This window comes from Strix aluco, chromosome 3 (assembly GCF_031877795.1).
Source record: "Strix aluco isolate bStrAlu1 chromosome 3, bStrAlu1.hap1, whole genome shotgun sequence".
In the NCBI taxonomy this organism is placed as follows: domain Eukaryota; kingdom Metazoa; phylum Chordata; class Aves; order Strigiformes; family Strigidae; genus Strix; species Strix aluco.
In genome coordinates, this window is record NC_133933.1 from 42,850,169 (window position 1) to 42,871,916 (window position 21,748).

Here is a 21,748-nt window from a genome sequence, read left to right on the forward strand (position 1 = left end):
TCCAAGAGGAAATCTGCCCTCAAGTGTTACACACCTCAGTGTACTCTTTGCATCCCCTCCTGCTGTGCATAGACTATTCAGAATGTCTAACCAATATCCACACAGAGAACATGACCAAAATACCAATTTACTATTTTTCAAATCAGATCATGTAATGATTTAATTTACCTATACAAATCTCAACTGTTTCACTCTTCCAGTTATCGGCTTTGTCATCTACATGTCCATATAGGGTTGGACACACAGCTATACCCATCTGGAACAGTCAGCCTCACAAATTTCCAGGATTTTTTTTGTTGGTTTTTGGTTTGTTGTTTTAGGGGTCTGTAATTTGCTGGGGGTTTTTTTGTTTTGTTTCATTTATTTTTATTAAGCTATTGCCTCAGTCACTTTCTCCAACACTAACCAGAAGACAAGGAATTTTGTGGTAGTATTTTAACACATAAATTCTTCATTTTCCTTTTCCAAGACAGCTATCACCACACGGCTATCGATAACAATCATAACCAGTAAAGACAGGATTCAAGATTCACCACTTCATGTGTGAAGCACAATACGTTTTTCTGATTCTGTGACAGTGTGATAACAAAACCCAGTTGCTTACCTCAGGTCTAAGAGAAGGTAGGATAACAATTTCTTGCAAAGCTTGTTTAGCCAGTTCCTGCCCTGCAATATCATCAAATTTGACAGCTGGCCCACTAACAAAGAAATGGAATACTAATTAGTCTAACAATGAGATACTCTTTTTCAGCTGCAGCTGACTAATTTAATGCATTTGACTATTTATACAGAACCCTTCTGAGGAAATCTGCAACTTATATTGCTAAGCATTTAAAAAGATAAGCATTTCTGATTTGAATTTTCATCCTTTTGCCAAAGTAACAACAAAAAGAAAATCCAAAACAACCCCCAAAAAACCCACAACAAAGAAAAAGTACTAATTTTCATTTCAAGTGGACCAAGACTGTACTGAACAAAAAGCTCGTTTTCTGCATTGAAAAGCCTACTTTTCTTCAGACTTACCTATCAACAATTTCATTCAGGATAAGATTAGCAAGATTACTGTCCACATTTCTAAATATCTTCATGTCTTTCTTTTTTCGAGGAGCGGTGGTAGGAGTAGAAGGCTTATTTGTTCTGCTATTTTTAGGCACAGCCTAGAGAGGGGGGAAGGAAAAAACCCAAACAAAAAAACAGCTTCATACTTTTAAAGCATACTGTTTACAAAATTACTTTTACATTTCATATGCTTCAGTAAGACGTAATACATTAACACATACCAGATATTCTGATGCTGTATTTTGCTACAAATCATACTATCATATTCAGCCACAAGTAGAGCATCTTAGGCTCCAGTGGAGAGGGGGTTTTTGGTTTGATTTTGGTTTGGGGATTATTTGTTTGTTGGGGTTTTTTTAAAGATAATTAGTTGTAGTTAACTATGGTATCTTCCCCCAGCACACTCTAGCAATAGAGCATCACAAACTGTTTCAGACTCTCAATACCTATAAGCAAGAATTTCTACTGCTGTCATACTTGGCTAACAGGTTACTTAAAAGCCTTCATGTTATAGCAGTGATAATGCTTAACTGCATTGAGCATCTGTCCATTCTGCTCTTTATTCTACTTTATTGTAGGAGAAGCAGGGGGGAGATACGGATGGAAGGGAAAGAGATGGGTCAAAAGAAATTCACCATTTTTCTGTCTTATTAGTATAGGACTTACTTTTGTATTTCTGTCACAATCTAACCATAATTTGCTTTTCAATGTTGTTGCAATACAACCTGTGCATACATGCTTTGGAAGAGAAGGAACGTGGAGGGGGGATAATCTGTAGTTCTGGAGTAAAAGGGATTTTTTTCTCCACCTTTTACATACTGGGAGTAATATTTATTCTTCTCCTAGATAATTTGTCCTCAGCTTCCCAGGCAATTTTCAAAACAAGTATTATCAGTTATTACTGTGATCACAATTAATACCGATTTGCCCACGCAGTCACTCAATGCTTCACTATTTGTAAAATCCACTGTGCAGTCTAGCTCCAGAGGCTTGGCCAAAAAATTTAGGGGGTTAGGTTTCTTTTTTCCAGGAACTTTCTGCTACTACAATACTGCAATAAAGGCAGTAAATTCAAAGTTTGTTCTGGAATTTACATGGACTTTCCAAGTGTATACTGCTGTATTTATCCTTACCATACCTTATGAGTTGAAGCTGCAGGATTAGGTGCTGGTCTAGACACAGAAGTTGATATCCCGCTGTAACTAGGTGTTCTATGGTGACCTGAAAGGCCTGTGGATCCAGTTTTTGCAATAGTTTTTGAACGAGGAAGGGAATTACTCGTGTGTGTTAAGGGATCCTTCTTTTTTGGAACAGCTCCACTTTCTATAAAGAAAACCAATGTTATGAGAACATTTTTAGCAGTTATACTTTTACCATGAATTCTAACTTGAAGACAGTATTGTTGACACATATAATACAGTATTATAGCAGAGTAATGTGAGCTTTTAAATAAGTTTACTACTTTTAAAGGGATAATAACTGTAGCTTTCTCTTAAAGTTAAGTTTTGAACTTTTAGGAGTTCTCAAAACCAACACTAGTTAAGTCATCTTAGAAAAACTGGACATGGTTAGGTCCTATAACAAGGGAAGAACATCATCTATTCCTTAAGACAGAAGAAGGCAGAACACCAGCCAGAAGATTTTCCTTTCCAAGAACTCCTAAAAATAATCATTATAATAATCCTCAAATCTCAAGCCATTAGGTTCAGAGCATGCATTCCTTAAGCGATGTTAGCAGGCTAGTTGGATGCTAGCTGAGACTATTTAACACCTTCTACACAGAAGCTTCATCAAGGCACTTTAATTTGGGAAAATTAAAATAGTTATACCTGCAAGCAACTACCAGGAGCTTTTTCTTACAACTTTGTTTCACTTCAGGAATCTCAAAGTGTAAGTAAATTCTGAATTGACAGCTCTGAAGCAGCTTATCTTCCTACATTTGAAATTAAGTCTTAAAATACTGTATTACACCACTGAATTTAACACTGCCACACATTCCATTCACCCTTACTCTAATTCACCTCCATTATGAGCAGGAAGGTCTCATATTAGGTGACAGATAAAACTTAACATCCTGGCCACAGGTCATCAAACTACAAAAGACCATTTTGGTCCAGAGTAAATGAAATGGCACTCGATTTCTACATTCTCTGTATGGGATACACAATAAAATAAGGTTCCTCGGCACAGAAATGGCAAGTGTAAAACATCAAAACACAGACTAAGAGGTAAGAACGCGCTACAGTGAGTGCGCAGTTTGGTCAGGCTGGTTAATGATTAGAGCACAGCATCAGATCACGGTTTTCTTTGTGGTGGGAACACTGTACTGGAAGCTGTCTAGTACAGTACTGTTGTCTGCAATGGAAACTAAATACTGTCTTATTTTATATTCTTTTAAAAGGATTAAGGAGCCTTTTGATTAGATAAGAGAAATATAGCGTCAGAGGCAAGGAAGCTCAAGATGGATTTCAGCCACAAGTTTCTTCACTAAGATTTCAGAAATCTGCAACTCAGTTTGACTGGTTAGTCTTAAGCAATGAGCCAAAGAATCCCGATTTTTAAGGAAGCCAATGACTCTACAAAGAATTTTTAGTTTATAGTATTGCCATTCAGTGAAAAATACTTTAAGTAGAAAGCTTCATCATTTTGAATGTTGTGTTTAAAAAGTTCAAGACTACTGCAGTGAAGCAGTATCATGGAAGGATCAATTAATTACTCCATGTTCTCAGACTCTTTAAACATAGAAGTCTTGCATACTATACCAGTAGCAAATCTTCACACAACCTGCAGTTATCTGTGTGTTGAACTACTTAGCTAACAAGCTTTTAAAGCCTTTCTTCAGTCACAAATCTACCCATTTTAAGAGTTACAGAAATTCTGCAGGGCTTATTGTAAATAATGCAGATTTATCAATATGCAAGAAAACAAGGGAACTTGAAGAATATGACTAGTTACATTTATGTGCAAGATATTTCTTGTAAAAAACAAACAAACAAAAAACCCCAAAACTGGCTACTGATTAAATCACACACAGATCCAAAACTGATTAAATTTACTTAGTCATTCCTGCACAGGAATTTCCAAGTCAAAAACTCTTCAAAATTAGGCACACTTAGTAATGTTCAAGTTCAAAAAAGCAGTATATGAATCTATTAAAAAATCCTAGCTACTCAACACTTTGGTCCAATTTAAGCAAAAGGTGGCACTCAGTTTGGTGGTTGTTTGGGTTTTTTTTTCCCCTTCAGCCTCATTTGCACAGCTGGCTTAAAGTCAACATGGGAAGGCTTCAAAAAACTAAAGTAGTTTTTCTCCATCTCCTTCACCATAACATGTTGCTCAATAATCACACTTTCCCAGAACAACTCCCATTATTGAGAACAATACACATACATTGCAATTTTGAGTATCATAAAATTGCACAAGTAAGAAGTATTTCAGGAAGCTGGAAATGGGGAAGGGGAAGGGGAAGGGGAAAAAAGAAAGGTTTAAATACAAATTACAATTTACTCTAGCTACACCTCCAGGAATCAAGATCACTAAGTTTACATATGTCCTGTGGTCAGTCCTGATGCATAGCACAGAAAGAAGCACTGATGTACTACTCTTGAACATAGTTGTTCTGTGTCAACTCCAGAGGAAAACTTCATTTATATACAATTTTTCATTGAAGAAGCAAACAGAAATGTGATCAAACTTTTCAGAATCAGAGTTTATCTAAAGTTTACCTATTTCTAAAAGGTGAAGTGTTTAAGAGCACATGTATGTCTCCTGTCAGACTGATAGGCCCTATTATTTCATTATATAAAATATATGTTTTGCTGTAACAAACGCAAAACCCCCAAAACACATTTCTTATCCATTTGTATTTGTCATCTGCTGAAAGACAGAAAACATGCTGCGAGTGGCCTTAAAACCCTTGCAATATCTCCAGCAGCCTTTTGCCAGATGTTTCACTCTTCTGTATAAAACAGTAAGGAAGTGCCTAAAATATGTTCTAATGACACAGACAGACCATGGTATTTTTTCAAGTGTATTTGAAACACAGAACAATTCAATTGTCTACTTCATATATACTTATAGGATAGTAATAGGGGCTTGATAATTTTGATTTTACTCTCTCATTCTTGACTGGACAGAATAATTTACTTCAAAGCTCCAAGCTAACACTACTAGATAATACAAAACCAGTAACTATCCGGTCCTGAAAGCATTTCTGTAATTTTAATCTGTCATCCAAATATATACACAACAAGCAAATTACAAACAAGGAGCAAAATTTTGTCTAAGGTTTTCTATTGGTTAAATTGTGATAAGCTGCAGACACAGATGCCCAATTTCAGACTCCCTCACACAAATGTTAAAATGCATTCATTATATTTAACTGTTTTTAAAGGTAAAGTGAAGTAAGGATACGTTCAAACAGCTTTAAGAGAAGCTTGATTATACTACACACATGGAAACACAGAAACAATCTGAGAAAAACGCATCTCTAGCTTATTTATTTAGTAAAGATAACAGCATGCTTTGTATTTCTAAAAAGCAAACCAATTATAATTTCTTTCGTGCATCTAAACCAGATTAAGGATCATATTAAGAAACAAGTTTCTGCTGGTTTATACCTTTTTAAGCATCAAAAAACCCCAGTTTAAAATTAGCAGCAGCAAATCCAGTATTGCAGAACAGTTTCCAGCTTTTAGCTGTGAAAGCTTAAAAATCATCAGGGAATATTCTTCAGAAATTCCTTACATATGCCTATTGATACTGATATAAAGTGATTAGGAGAAGTTATTGTATGTGGCCTGTGGACTCCAAGATGGAAAAAACAACCCAATAATTCACCAGTCTAGAATTGTCTGTAACTTTACGTATGTAGTTTTATCAAAAAAAAAAAAATCATCTTTGAAGTGCTTAGCTATACATTTTCTGCAAATACTGCATAGCAAACTACATGAACCAATTGCAAGATGTAGTTAATTCAAGATCAGCATTCACAATAGCCCCCAAAATAGTAATTCCTTCAAAGATTATATTCAGATTTTTTCAAATAGGTACATTCAAGTAATAAAATCTACCTAACAGAAAATTTCAGCAACTAACAAGTACCTGTTCCACGTTTCAAATGGTAGCACAGCTACACAGATCAGGGACACAGTTGTTCTCCTTCTGAACTGATAGAGCTGTGTCCAACCGCTGTTGCCAAATTATGGTGTTAAAAACTGTTTTTACTGCTACTTGTTCTTCCACTTGGGAAACTCTTTAAAAAACTTCAGTATTAAGAGTAGAATTTTTGCAACTTAAAAAACACTGCCAATATATGCCCACTATTACAGACATGTCAGCAAATCCTTCTGAGTGAAAATTGAGATAAAATACTAGCTACTTGCACAGTGATAATGTTGTGGTAAGAAAGAGAAATTTAATGCTTTCTCTGATTGTATATCACGCTGAGATTTACATGTTAAATGTAAAATAGTACACTGGAATTACTGTAATACTACTAGTATTGTATGCACAGTAAATAACTTCATAAAACTCAAACACTGCCTTTGGCAAAACTGGCATAATCTCCTTCCCGAGCTAGTTTAAAAAACAAAAAATAACAACCCGCAATGCAGAGGAAAATATGCATGCCTGAGCAAAAAACCCCCAAAACCAGTTAAATTGTTTTACATCCAATTTAAGATTGCTATGAGAACAAGAATGATGGAAATTAAACAATAAATATGTATTTCAAAATAAAGTTTTGTATCAAGGCTACTTGTTATTACTCTTAAGACAAGTTACTGCATAGCCTTCTGCAACTGAAGGGCAGGTGATACTGCTGTAATGAGGTCTTATAAAAACCTCGTTGCAAATCTATCATAAACTTTAAAGAAAAATCTCTAGCTATTCAGGTAAGTTAGGTAACTATGAATGAGGAAGACAGGGATAGGTAGTCATTTGTGCTAGAATCAAGTAAATTGGTCTGAAAGGCTGACACAGTACCTTGGAAGAAGGAAGAATCTCAAATCAGTAACATTTTGGAAAACAAAAAATGTGCAGTATAGCTGTGAGAATAGAATGTCATACAGAATTAAGAAGCAATAACATCTTTAAAGACTTTGGCCTTTAAAGGCAAATGAAAGAAAGCGAATCACTTTTTGACCAAAGAAAGGGCAAAAAGGCATTTTCTTGATGTTAAAACTATGAATGACCATGTTTCACACGTCAAAATCCTGGACTTCTAAAAAGCCCAGCCTGATTAGGCAACAGTGTGGGTAACAGTTTATGTAGATAGAAAAATGAAGCTTATGCCAGAGCCCTGTGGCTCGCTACCTCTGCAGCACCTCTACTGTCTCAGTAAGAGCAGTCCTCTTATCCCAAGTAGCCTGCAAGCTGATTTTGTACAGTTATCAACTTTGTGTTCTTAAATGATTGCTCTTGTTTGTGTGAAAATATCACCCTTATTACAACATGTATAAAGGAAATATTTTTAAAAGAGTGTAGCACATCTTACAAACAAGACTCTCTCCCCCCACACCCAAAAAAAAAAAAAAAAGAGACAGAGAGAGCACGAGAGAGTGAGCATGCAAGCGTAAGCACCAGCCAATTAAGAAATTCAGATGACTCTTCATAGGCTGACTTCCCTGGTACTATCAGGGACCCCACAGCTGCAGGAGAAGTTCCATACTTTGGGTAAACATCCAACTTCCACAAGTTACGAATCTAAAGTTTACCCTTGGCAACATAAATGAAAATGGAAGCCTCCTGAAGTCTTGTTCAAAGTAATCAGTAGATACCTGGCACCTTTAGTCCTTCTGTCTCTTCTCAGATCCCCCTGAGCCTGGTAAATGGAAGTTTCTCCATTAGCCAGCATTCCTTTTCAGAAAGTCAGAACACACTTTCTCAGAAAAAAGCATCCCTGGAAGATCATGGGGATCTTCCTTTGCAGTTGTTTCACTACCCTTTCCTTCACAGTTTTGCAGAAATGGTTCAGTCATCCATCTTCTATATGTCACCATGAATAAGACTCCAAATGGGTAAACTGACTAATGGCAATTTCCACAACTTTACCAACATCAACCACCTACTGCTGGTCCTGGCAGACAGGAATTTCTGCCAATAAAAACACGCCACAGAACTGGCAAAATGTTTTTTTCATTTCCAGTAGGTGCCAATGGATACTCTATGCTTTGTTACTAACTGATTTAAGTAACTAAATTAACACTTTTAAGAGTGAAAGCTCGGTCTAACCTTCTCCTGCAGCATCCAATTCTGAGATACATTGAGAAAAAGGCAAAAAACATATAAAGAGTTTAAAGAAAAAGCTGTTCATACTGAATTAGATGGAGCATGTTATCAACTTTTGTGTGTATGTACGTATCTGTTCATTCAACCTCTAGCCAATGAGGTATAAAGACAAGAGTTGTATTGGATCATTTAAGGTAAAGAGTTCTCAAGCTCAATCTACATAGGAACTTATACTAAAGAGCCATTTTAACTACATCTTTTTGACAAACGTAGAAAAATACCACACATACAGTAATCTAAAGGTGCCTAACATGACACAGTTCCACTACTTTAACTTCTCATACATTGGAAAGAATAAAACCAAACAGTAAGACGACTTCAAAACTAGAAATGGAGCTAAAAAAAGAGTATGTTGTTTACACTAAGCTTCAAGTTTAGTTACTCTAAAAACTGAATACTGCTCTTGACTCAGTAGACAAGCTTTACGCATTCCATTGCTTGTTAGCTCTCTATTTTATTTAATCTCATTATAAATCTACTGTACAGATCATCAGTTGAGATTACAGTTGTGACAATATCCTACTGCTGGCTTAAAACATTCCCTGAAGACAATTCATAAATAGCACAGCAACTTTAGTCCTTGTGTATGGACAAATAAGTTTACTTCTGGTACTTTAGTATCCCTGGTGCAGTCTTCTGGGAAAGGATAAAGACAACCTTCTTTGACAAAAAGCAAGAGCTGTTTTCTTCCTCCTTGTTTTAATCATGTATCACTTTCTAAGAGTAAAAAACCCTGGAATGTAAAGCAGCTTAATGCAAATGCACATTCACTCTCACAATACAATAAAGGAAGAACTACTTATGTAGGCACAATATATAACCTCCACATCCTACATTGACTTTGACACTTTCTAAAACAGCTTTAATTTAATTCCTTTAAGAATATACCATGAGAAATATTTTCTAAAATGTTGTCTTAGTAAATAGTTTTGAATTCTAGGACAGTCATTGTAAGAGAGAACTGAATACTACAAAATAAAACAGTGTTGTCAAAGTCATAGAAAGGATGGAATGTATTTTATAGAAAGCCTTTAAAAATAGAAATATAAAACAGTTTTTTTAAAAGTTGGTGGTGCCAGAACATAGCATTGCGTATTTTTCCCTGTAATACACCAGAAACTGAGAGACATCCCCTCAATAGGCACTGGTAAAACCAAACCCACCTGACTGGAGATGTCCATTGCGGCATGCCAGGTTAGTACTGTCATTACAGACCTCCATTTGCGGCTTGGAAATTTGCAAAACTGCCTGCAGCTTCTCTACACAGTAGACAGAGGGGGAGGGAGGAAAAAGGACAAAATAAACAAACAAAAAATAAAAATGAACCAAGAAAATTTATGTATGTTGAACACACAAATGTCAAGTTTGGCTTTGTTATACTTGATACCGGGTTAAAGATAAAAGGAGTATTTCTATCTATTCTACATGTTTAACAAATTTGTAAGAAAATTCTGTCAGTATGAACGTGACTGAAAATAGCTTTAAAACTAGCCATTTACGGCCGAGTTAATTACAACAATCTTTCCAGTCTAGTGATTGTAGTTACTTCCAAAAAAGCAACCGTCAGGATAAATTCAACTTCATTTACTAAATACTTGTGTTGATAACCCATTTCTGAAAGTCCTCCCCCAAGATCTTACTTTTGACCGGCTGCAAGGAGTCATCACTTGCCTGCAAATTAAATGTTCCACTTCAGTAGTAACAGCCAGTCGACATTTTACAGAAACCTCAATTGTTCAAGCAAAACACCGTATATACATTACAATGATGTCTTTCAAGATCTCTATTTAGAAATATAATTGCCTTGAAATTAAGTCAATAAAATTGTCATGCAAGCCTTTAAGAGGATTAAGTTCAGAAACATCTGAATACAAGATTTGTAAGGTTAAAGATTAAGGAAAAAGAAATTAAGTAGTCATGATAAACCAGCCAAAGCGCAAGTCAAGGAGGCATAAGGCTGCAAACGACACAAAACAAGAATTAAGTCTCAGAACCGTATGTTCTCTGCAGCTCACCTACCACTCCTGCTTTTCCCACTGCAGTTAAAAACCTCTAGGCCTTACTTTTGGGGTGCTTTACAGCCTCTCCCACCATTTTCACACACACACACCCTTTTTTGGTAAAAACAAAACAAGGTTTGCAAGGATGCAAGGCAAACACTGTAACACTCCCCCTCCCCCTCCTTTTTTTCCTCTCCTCTCCCCCAGGAGATAACAGTACCAAGAAACTGCAGGAAGAGAGAGGGCCAAGTAGAGAAGCAACGTCCTCTGGCAACACGAAAGCACATATTGCAAAAGAAACTCTACTGAAAATATGCGCACCCATGATCATAAATGCCCTGACTGGAGGAAGAATTGCCATTCAGAACTTGCAGGTTGTACAATCAACAAGTATAAACACTTCCTTGCTTCCACTTCTTTGTCTATTACAGATCTTTTTCCAGTCTTTCTGCTTCATTTCTTTCTTCTTCTGCCCACTCCTGATCACTCACTCTTCCCTGAAAAGTATCTTTAGACCCAATAGTTTAAGTAATGGTTTAATAATAATATTCAGACTGAAGAAGATACAGTTGAGTGAAAACTTAATAGCCACAGGCAAATGTGAAAAGCTAAAGTTCAAGATTAGTATGTGCACCCAGGGTTTACTTTGTTTTAAATTGGAAGCATTGAAGAGTCGGGTACAGTAAAACAAAAAAATGTTAGTCACACAAGAACAGCCCACAAACAACCACAAGCTTTGCAACTTCTTGCAAGAAGTTACCCTAAGAAACCTTGCTCTAAAGAAGTCTAAGAAAAGTCCTTTTACTATGACTGACTGTAAACACAGTGTGCTATTTTAGTGGGTGCAGCACTATAGAAGGAGACAGCAGAGTAGTCTACTCCCTGCCCAGTGCATGAAATCTGAATGGAAAGTACATAGAGAAGCTCAGGAAACAAAATTAGTATTAATAGACTTGGTAAGATATTAGATAAGCAGTTAAGTTTTGGAGAATGTTTCTGAACTTCACAAAAAAACCTGCTAGCGAGTGACCATAATAAAATCAATTGGCTTGGGCAGGAATTCAGGAAATGCTATTTGCTTCAACACTACAGTTTGAGACTGGGGTTTTACCACAATTATCAATGGCTTAGCAAGTTTCACATATTCAGGAACTTCAAAACTGCAACAAAAAACCATAAGCCAACTGTTGTCCAGTTTCAATTCACACACTGTCTTCCTATCACATTACATATTAATATGTCATTTTAATATTGCACATTAAAGGAAAGCAATATATTTGCTTTATGTAGTTTTGAGATTGAATAGCTGTAGAGCCCTCTGGAATAATGAAAATAAATTGAGCTATTAAATATTATTCCAGGGAATTAAGAGGACACCCTATCACCTTCCATTTAAATGCTTTCTCGTTGTGTCTCCAGTCATTGAGGAAAAAAAAAAGTTTACAGAATCTCATTCATTATTTCTCCTTGATGATAGAACACTGACATAAACCTACCAAATAAACACCACTGCAGCTGTTGTCTTATTTAGGCAGCACAAGACCTTGATTTCAGGGTAACTGATTTCTGATAAAAAAACCACTGCCCTAAAACACAAGCCTGAAGCAAAACCACCATGACATCTAGAAAAATGGAAGAATCCCAAAAGGTGTCCATTGAAGCCCCTATCTATAACACAGGCAGAATTGTTACCAAAGAGGATGATGATGAAAGTTATTTTAATTATGTGCCGTGTGCATCCTTCAACCAAAATACTGAAGCTATACATAGTACACAGAAAGGCACTGGTGTCAACAGAAATCTGTCCCCCTACAGAAAGTGTCTCTGAAATGGGAGAACACAGACTGGTACAACACATGTATAGCACTAGAACTGAATACTGCTGCACTGGACATTGTGTTGTCTGTAGGAGCAGCAAACTGCTGAGTTTTATGTATCAATTGTAGAAAACAAATATCCTCCTGTGATTGTAAATATATAAAATACAACTTTTCCAACATGTGTGATCAGTCATCCAGGAGAGATCAGGTCTATGTCCATCAGAGCAAGATTTATCCACTCATCTAAATAACTGCACAGCTAACACACCGTAAACCATGTCAGAAACGGGGCTGCCACCAATTTATGTGGTAGAACTCAGAAGTCCCCTGACAGCTAGCACAACTCAGTATTGTCACTGGACTGCCAAAGTGATTGAGTCACCCTGAGGTGCTCTGAAACATACCTGAAGTAACTTCAGCTTCCAGGTTGTGTCATAGGACAGCTTTAAACAGAATATGAGACAGTAATTTAGACTCAAGATAGTAAAGCCAACACCCAAGGTAAGTAGCTACATCCTCTGGGTCGACCATTAAAAGGCATCAGTGGTGTGATGACAGATGGTGATAACACATGGGTGCGATCAGACATCACACTCCCATCAGTGGTGTCCAACACCTCCATCAGTGGTGTCCGGCAACTTAAGCTTACACTGATGATCCAACACTTTTCAAAAAACCAAAGCACTGATCACTTTTAAGGCATAGTTATAATCCATATGATTTAATTTTCACTTTCTACATATTACCAATGTAACTTGCCTGACTGGATAGCGCTTCAGTTAGGCAGTCTGCAATCACATCTCTGTCTAGCAAGCAGGATGAAATGTTTGATATTGCCTACTTTGTCTGTTTTATCCTCCCAACTAATGCAATAAAGGACTTGCCTATTCTCCCTTAAGAAATGGAGAAATTCCACAGGACTAGAGGAAAACACTTACTCCTTGATCTTAAAGAGTTGGATTCATAGGAAAGATAACTTTATTGAACCTTAAGAACTTCAAGAGCCTCTACACCACTTAAAAACTTCCAAATATCTGTTACTAAAGGTACCAAGCTAAAAGTTATGTTTATAATTGCACATGCAATCCAACTCTAGATTATGTTTAAATTTCTACAAAATTCATGTAAAGTAACATATAAAGTAATAAAAACAGATGCTGTCAATACTTGAAAGTTGGTTAGATAGCATAACAGATAGTACCCAAATAGAACCATAATGATCAAGCTTGCAGGGATTTAAATCCATTGCAGTATCTCTCCACACATCTTTTTTCTTCCTAAGAAGGCAGATGATCTCACTTGCTCCTTTCTACCCAAATTTTGCTCTCAGGTACATTGTTTGAGGAAGATCCTTAGTGCAAACTGAACAAGAACCTAAGTAGAACAAAGTACTAAACTTCTGACAATTTCAAAGTAAAAATGAAATAAAACCCTGTTTGACACCGACTTATGCAATAAACACTAGTCTATCCATTTACCCTTCAATCTGCACTCTGAATGAAGAATACAACTGAAGTGAATACAAGCGAAGCAAGTGATCACACATTCTGGTAGTAAAGATGAATGTACCAGCTTGACTTCAACTTTAGGGTTTTCGCTATGTTTACCCTTTTTATCTTTTCAATCAGAGCACAGCAAGTAAGCAACTTAACATCACAAGTTCTACTACAATAACACAAGCAAGAATGAAGCACTGCCCACAAAATACAGTCATTACTACTTCAAGGTTCAAAGAACAGCAAATTTTTTTAAAGAAATCCTAATTACTTGCAATTAGGCTGTCAGCAACAAGCCATACTTTATCAAAGATCATTAGCGTGCAATCACTTTCACTCTTTTGTTCCCTAGTTTGTATTACCCCTAGAAGTCAGCCTTTAACCCTAATGAGTATAAAATCTCTTTTCTGCAGATACTAAGGTTCTACCCACAAACACCCGTAGTAAAAGCATAGAAGCCAAAAGCCTCTTTCACCCCATGTTCCTTCACTTTTTTTTCAAAAAGAACCAAGGACACCAGGAACTCAAGAGAAACAAAAGGGATTCACTTCCTTGTGGTTGTCACAACTTCCCTGTCAATCAACAGTTAGGACCACAGAATCACAAAGTAGAAGAGGAGAAACAAACATGAGTTTTTCTGTCTGCTCTACGTGCTCCTAGGAGAGGGAGTTAGTAGAACTTAAAACTACATAGTGCAAGACTAAAGCTGCAGATATACAAGTTAAACTCAAGTACATTTGTTAGTTGTCCCTCAAAGAGCCATTAAAAAAAAACCCTTTACGTTTTACTCTCTGAACTGAAAGCATATTCAAAGTTCTCAATTTAGAGGATGCACTACACAAAGATGTGGGTTTGCTGCTCGATGGGGGGACCTTTGTTCATCATGCACAGCAAGATGCCATTTCCAATCCTGCCTGTTTTACTCTGTCCATTAAGAGCTTATATACACACTTAATTTTGATAAAGCTAAAATTATACAGCACTATGCTTCTGAAAAGGAGTAATCTTACCTGCTAGTCTTAAAATAGAACACTATTAGATAAAAATTACAAGAATTAGGATTTCACAACCTTATGGTCTACATAATGCTAAAAGATTATTATTACAGTACATACCAATAATCAGGAAAATTGTTATATAATTGACAGCAGAACTAACAGAACATGAAGTAGTTACACTTACAGAAGGCACACTTAACACTCATGCTTAGCAATATATCATAAGTTTTACTATGGTTCTAACACAAAAATCCTAAACTAACTCCATGAAGAGCTAGTCAAGACTTCCTCAGTTTATGAGTCAAGCATGCTAGGATATAAAGACTTCTCGGTTAGTTTTACACCTATTCCTTAAGGCACAGGGAAGTGGGTCATGAGATTCCAATTTCAAAATCCATCAACAGCACTGAAAAGGTATTGCTTACTCTAAAAAACTAAAAACACAACTTAAGAGACCCTACATAGATAATGATTCCACTTTAAAAATCAAAGTAACATTTTAGAATAATGCATTACATGAAGTTGTGCAAATAATGACAAACTTTCCAAAGTCATGAATTGTAACTGGTACCTAAAAGCTGCAAGCGATCCTTGGCCATTGCCAAATTTGTCATCATTTTAGATTGCAGACGTCGAGCCCGTTCACACTGATCACCTTACAAAGAAAAATCAATGTTAAAACACAATTCGGCAAATTAACTTTCTTTAGTGCTAAAATACTGACACCCAGCCTTCCCTCCTCTTCCTCCCACCCCTTATGTACCCCCTCCACTAAGGAACACTGTTGCAAAACTAATGGAAAAATCCCAAATCTTTCTATTTAATCAAGAATTTAAAGTTAGTTGACACTATCCACTTTACAATATTGCTCGTAGAGCAGTGGGAAGCCAATCCTCACTTTGCATATTCTCTAACATTTCATGCTGATCTAATATATGTTCTTTGTCACTGTGTTTTTCTAAACAGAAGTCAAATAAAAAAGATTTTTTAAAAAGCTTGAAAAGTGACTGAGAGGCAAGTACAATTTGAAATAATTCACTTTAGTAAAATTAACAGATTTAAATTCAGTTGACTGTGTCCCTTTACATTTCAAAACACACAATTACAAACATTAAATATCACCCCTGCCTAAAAAAAAATAATGCCTGTTCAAGGCTTTTTTTTGTTTTGTTTTAAACTGTGCAACTTAGGTTCTATCAAATGCCACTGGTATTGCTACATAAGTAACACGTCTCCATATACTGTTCACAAACATTTCTAAACATAGCTGAGGAACAAAACAGCCATCTGCAAAAGCAGTTACAGGCTTGGGTTATTATATCATTTTGAGGACAGAAACTCTTCGCAAGTCCTTCACTACACCTATTTCTCTATGATACATTCCTGCTTCTACACTACAGCTTAAAATGTTTCCATATACACAGATGCCTTTTTTCCTCTGTTGGAAATGTCCAGCTATTTTGGCATAAGCTATTCAAAAACACAGTGCTAGACCATTCCCAACTGAAGTGTTTCTTTTGTAGTTATACTGAAGAGAATATAAAATTCTGCATAAGTGAGAGCATGAACCGTAAACTTTGGCATTTCAAATCAGAACTCAATATTTTGGCATTCCCATTATATAAGAAATCAAGTATTTTACTTCAGAATTTTTATTACCTGTTTATGATTTTGCATAGTCTGAAAATATTTGGAGCAAGATTTGCATGTGTTACAGACCAGAACATTAAGGTAGAACAGAGTAATGGACCAGTGTTCACCTACACCTAAAACAGGATAAGAAACACTCTGACGAATGAATTCATACAGCAGACCATTCCTAGCACCTACCATATTTAGCAATATTGATTCCTCACTTTGAAGAAGCCATAAACCAAAATCTTTTCCACAAAACTCAAAACTGGCTTACCTTGACCAATTACTAAGACAGCTATTCCTTTTTCCAGTTCTTCAATTCCTTTCTTATACCATTCAACAGCTTGTTCCTTTTGTCCTGCTTAAAAAGGAAGTGAACCCATTATTTTCTGTAATGAATTAAAATCTTAGGAATGGTTCCGTATAATGCTGCATAAAACAAGTAAGAGGAATTAAGAGATATTTGAACAAAACCCTATGATTCACAGAAACACTTAAAGGGACACCGTCAACTTAATATCTACTTAGTTTCAAATAAGCTTTTCTATTAAAAACAGGTACTACACCAGCCTCAAATCACTTTTGCCTGTTTTAAGAATACTTCTCCAACCACCTTAAAGAGATCATTTCCCCTAAAAAAAAAAAAAACCCACACAAAAAAACCCAAACAAACAGGTAACAAAGCTACCCTACACATTCATTCATAACAGAAATGGTGAAATGAACAGTCTTTCTTTCTGGAACATCAAATTGAGACATGCCTCTCAATCTTCCAGTGACAGTCAAACCCAAAGTAACACAAGGAGCACAAACTCAAGAAGAAAAGTGCCAAGTCGAAGATACTACAAGAGTGAGACAAGAGAAACTTTCCCTCTGGTTAACTTTTGTACAGAGCAGCTCATTTGTCACTGGGGTATTTCTTTGTTTATCCTATCACAAAACTGCTGTATTGCAGGCGTATGTCAACTTTCATAAGAAGTACAATAGACAGAATTAGAGCACACCTCTGTGCCACAGTGTCCTAAATGGGTATTATAGCAAACACAACCATGAACATGCCTACGCCTAACCTATACTATCTGACACCATGACAGCAAATAACCCATTGAAGAGATACTCATATCTACTTCACATTGCTCCCCGTCTATAAATACTCTGCATTAAAAAGATACTTGCCTGCATATGGAAAGACACTTTTGCAAAGTAGCTATGTCACACTAAGCATGCCTTTCCACACAGGAATACAGCACATTAGGTAATACAATTTAAATCTGATTAGCATTAACAAACTGCTAGTGTTAGAAAAAAGAGCACCTAGAATGAAACCTTCAGATATCATTACCCTAGTTTCAGAAGAGATAGCATTTCACAGAACTATTCCTAAGTGTCAGATACCAGTGATTGTGTTGCTTCTGAAGTTATCTTTTGATAACTTCAATCCCAAACCTGTTTTCTAGCAAATTTTAGTGCCAGTAAAAATATTTCAATACATTTCTAGAAACCTCATAAAGGTTTTCTCTTGCTCCCCTCCAGATGCAAAATCTTTTAATAAAATCTGGCAAGCTACCCTGTGCAGGTAATTTTACGCCTTGCTCTTCTTACCGACACAAACCACAGGAGCAACACCCTCCTACAGTCATGTACACCGCACACCTTGGGAATCATTTTATTACTGCCCTTTCTGTGCCAGCCTCATATATCCTGACTGCTAAGGACAAAGCTAGATGAATTAAATCATCAAAGCTAAGTGACTCTGATCCTCTCTGTAGCCTTTTTTTTTTTAAGCTTCTCCCCATCACCTATAGAAACAGTTTTGACTACAGTGTAAATCTAATACCGATTATGGCTATCAGAAATCAAACTTGAGATGATTCCAGCCACCTCTGCTACTGCCTGAATTGCTTTGCTGTTCTGAAGAGCAGCTGCAAACATGCCAAGTTCATCATTAAAATCTCACTTCCACCTTTCAGCTGGAGAAGTTTTAAAAGCAATATACCACACTGCGCTGTTTGCACAGGTAGTGCTCTGAATCCGCACAGAATGATTCACTAGTTCTCAGTGATTAAGACATTAAAAGTACAATTAAAAAGTCACATTCCTTAGAAGTCACTGATCTGCTGTACTGGGTCTGGCTGGGAGGGAGTTAATTTTCTTCATAGCAGCCCCTACCCTGCTCTGCTTTGGATCTGTGACTAAAACAGTGTTAACACACCAATGTTTTGGCTATTGCTGAACAGCTTGCACAGCCTCAAGGTTTTCTTTTTCCCCCCTCTAGATACCCAGTGAGTAGGCTGGTGGCACACAAGAAGTTAGGAGGGGACACCAGCAGGATGACTGACCCAAATTGGCCAAAGGGATATTCCATATCCTGTAGTATCATGCTCAGCAGTAACAACTTGGGTAGAGGAAGAAACAGGGTGGGGGCTGCCCAAGGCAGCCATTGCTCAGAAACTGGCTGGGCTGGGCACTGGTCCGCAGTTGCCTTTGCATCACTTGTCTTCCCCTCACCTCTTTCCTTTACTTATTAACACGTCTTTATGCTGAACCACAAGTTTTCTCACTTTTGCTCTTCATGTTCTCTCCCCTGTCCCACTGAGGGGAGTAAACAAGCAGCTATGGGGGTGCTTAGCTGCAGGCAGGGGTCAACCCACCACATGTGGCTTCTCAGTCCCAGGAAGAGATATTAAGCTTGATTTTGAAAATACCAAAACAAGAATATTAATTTCCCCAATAATTCAGAAGCATAAAAGTTAGCAGAAGCTCTATCATAATTACTGAAGCACACATATCTTCCAGAACAGCAAAAATGCCACATAATTAACAGGATATTAAGACAATCCAGAAATCCTAACCGCTTCCCATACTATGCCTAATAACTTGTTTTCTGTTGGAAGTTATAAAAAAACTTGTTTACATATCAAATGAATTCAAAGGTATGCATGTATTCCAGTAAAAACAGATATGCAAATAACAAACCTATGTATTAAAGGAAAGTGAGTTCTTTCTCAGTGAAAGGAATATTGCATTTGCAGGGTTGTAGCAGCTTTGCAACTGCTTGTGTTATGAGCAAAGATTTTTTTTCTTACTAAAGGTACAACCTGTGCAGCTAATTCATATACGACAACTCTAAAAATATCTATAAAGCAAGTGTATGATTAAAATCGGTATTTGAAGGCTTACCCTTCAAACCACCAACCACAACAGTTATAAAGCCACAACAGTGGAATAGGCACCTGATAATTTAAGACTTCGCTACTCTTCTCAGAGCAACCTTCAACAACACTGAAGTCTTAAGCTACCTCACCTTCTTTCACACTTTGCTCCTATGACCCTCAATGCTTTTATACTATAGATGTGTTCTGAACTAACCTTGCTGCACATGGCAGGTTTTTTTCCTCCCAGAGCTTACCACTGCCACTCCCAAATTGTCAATGCAAAGCAAGACACATCCCTCGCTTCTATGGTGCTCTCAGCATGTAGCTTCCATTGAAGGCCTATTGCTATATTTTTAACCTCCTCCTCTAGGATAGCAGTTTCACTAAAGCTCAACTGAAAGGATATAATAAGTTATTCTGATGTTTCCAGAGAAATTTAAAACCCAGCACAGCATGCCCCTTTTGGGTGCTGACAGAGTTGTGCTGCTGCATTTAGACTAAATAGCTAAATCAAATGCACTAGCAATGGCTTTTTTATCCTCTAGACAAAAAAAAACCCCAAAAAAATGCCTCACTCCCGTGTTTTGTTTAATCGAATCCTAAACATTTTCCTTAAGGTCTCCTAGTCACATAGTGATAGGTGTTTTAAGAGTAAGCATATCAAACAGCTTAAGAGAAGTAATTTTTAAGAACTGCCAAAATAGCAATAAATATTTCTTTCCTTAAAAGTCAGGCGACTCCAAATGGGCAGTTTGCGGGCCGTCTCCTGAACGCTACAACACTTCCACCATTTGTCAGTCAGTACGTTAACGGATGCCCCCTCATTATTGTCCCTGGCGCTTTTGTTGTCCGGCTGGCTGGGTTGAGCCGAAAGCTAGTTACAGTCGCCCCCCCGCCGACTTTTAATCGCCTCAGCCAGACCTCCGCACCAAAAACTTTAAAGTTATCGGGTGACGCGAAGACTTGCTTTGCGTGGGGAACGAGCCTGAGCCGCAGCTTGCAGACCCGGGCCGGGCCGGGGCCGGCGGGGAGCGGAGCGCCCTGACCGCACGCAGGCACCGGCAGGCAGCTCGCCCCCCTCGCACAGATCCTCTCACATAAGCGGGCTTTGTTTGTTTTCCGCCGAAAGCGGCAGCCCCGGCCCGCCGGCGCACGGCCGAGGGGCCCTGCCCGCCCTACACCGGCCCGGCCCGCCTCCCCCCGCGGGCCGGGGCGGCCGCCGGCACTCCCCTACCTCTCTCGTCCTCGTCGATGCGCAGTGCCATGGAGATGCACTCGAAGGCCCGCTTGTGACAGGCCCGCACCGTCTCGGGCGCCCCGCCGGGCTCGGGCGCGTCGCCGGCCCCGGCCCTGCTGCCCTTGGCGGCCATGAGGGCGCCGCGGGAGAGGCGCTCGCAGAGCCAGGCGAAGAGCAGCCCGAGCTGGAAGGCAACGAAGCGGAGCAGGGCGAAGGCGGCGAAGAGCGGGTACGAGAAGTAGTACAGGTTCCGCTTGTGGGGGGAGGCCGCTGCTGCCGCCGCCCCCGCCGGCGGCACGGGGGGGGCCGGCCCGGGCGGCGAGGAGGGGGAGGCCCCGGCAGCCGGGGGCGCGGAGCTGGAGCCGGCTGAGCCCTTCTTCTTTCCTCTGCCGCCCGGAGAATTCATTCACCGCCGTCGCCATAACCCGCTGCCAGGGACTGACAACAACCGGCCATGGCGGCGGCGCCGGCGACGCCCCTTTCGCCCGGCCCCGGGGGGAGGAGCGCGCAGCGGCCCTGGCCGAGCGCGGGGCGCCGCCGCCGCTCTGGCCGCTGCCGCGACAGCGACAATGGGAGGCGGGAGGGCGCGGCGGGGCGCCTACAGCTCCCGGCGTGCCCCGCGGCGGCGGCGCTGCGTCCCGCGCGGCCTGAGCGGGGAGCGGCGGCCCCGCCGCCCAGAACGGGGGGCCCGGCGGGGAGGGCCCGGCAGGAGGGCGGTCGCCCGCTCCAGGCCTGGCCGGGGCCGCTGCGTTTCAGTGCGCTGACACACGCCGAGTGGAAGGACGAGGAATAATTTGATAAAATTAATTTTTCTGGCTGGAGTCGTGAGCCGCCCTGCAGGCGAAGCGCAGAGCGGGCCCCCCCCGCGCGCGGTGGTTTTCCGAGCGAGATGAGGGTTGGGGACAACGTCCTCCTTTTCCCGAGCCCCGGCCCCTGACGCCGGCCGGGGCTGTAGCAGCCAGCGAGGTGTTGTGCCCCTCCTCCCGCCGCTGCAGAACCGCCCCGAGCGGCTGTCGGCCGGTGCTTTGTCTGCGCCGCGTTGCTGGGGGTGAAATGAC

The 21,748-nt window shown here is 39.3% G+C and overlaps 1 protein-coding gene across 5 annotated transcripts in view; it reads right to left on the minus strand.

Moving 5' to 3' along the window:
• The window catches only part of SPAST (spastin), a 40,349-nt gene extending 19,140 nt beyond the window's left edge, over positions 1-21,209 (minus strand). Inside the window, exons 1-7 of one of the 5 annotated variants that reach the window (XM_074818303.1) lie at positions 20,688-21,208; positions 16,573-16,656; positions 15,235-15,318; positions 9,513-9,608; positions 2,198-2,382; positions 1,024-1,157; positions 605-698 (exon numbers count right to left, since the gene is read on the minus strand). In XM_074818303.1, coding sequence (XP_074674404.1) covers positions 605-698; positions 1,024-1,157; positions 2,198-2,382; positions 9,513-9,608; positions 15,235-15,318; positions 16,573-16,656; positions 20,688-21,096 — 1,086 coding nt within the window. In that variant the 5' untranslated portion in view covers positions 21,097-21,208. Of the gene's footprint in view, positions 1-604; positions 699-1,023; positions 1,158-2,197; positions 2,383-9,512; positions 9,609-15,234; positions 15,319-16,572; positions 16,660-20,687 lie in introns of all 5 variants that reach the window. The other 4 variants (XM_074818302.1, XM_074818307.1, XM_074818305.1 and 1 more) reach the window with 4 other exon arrangements.
• Positions 21,210-21,748: the final 539 nt, after the last annotated feature.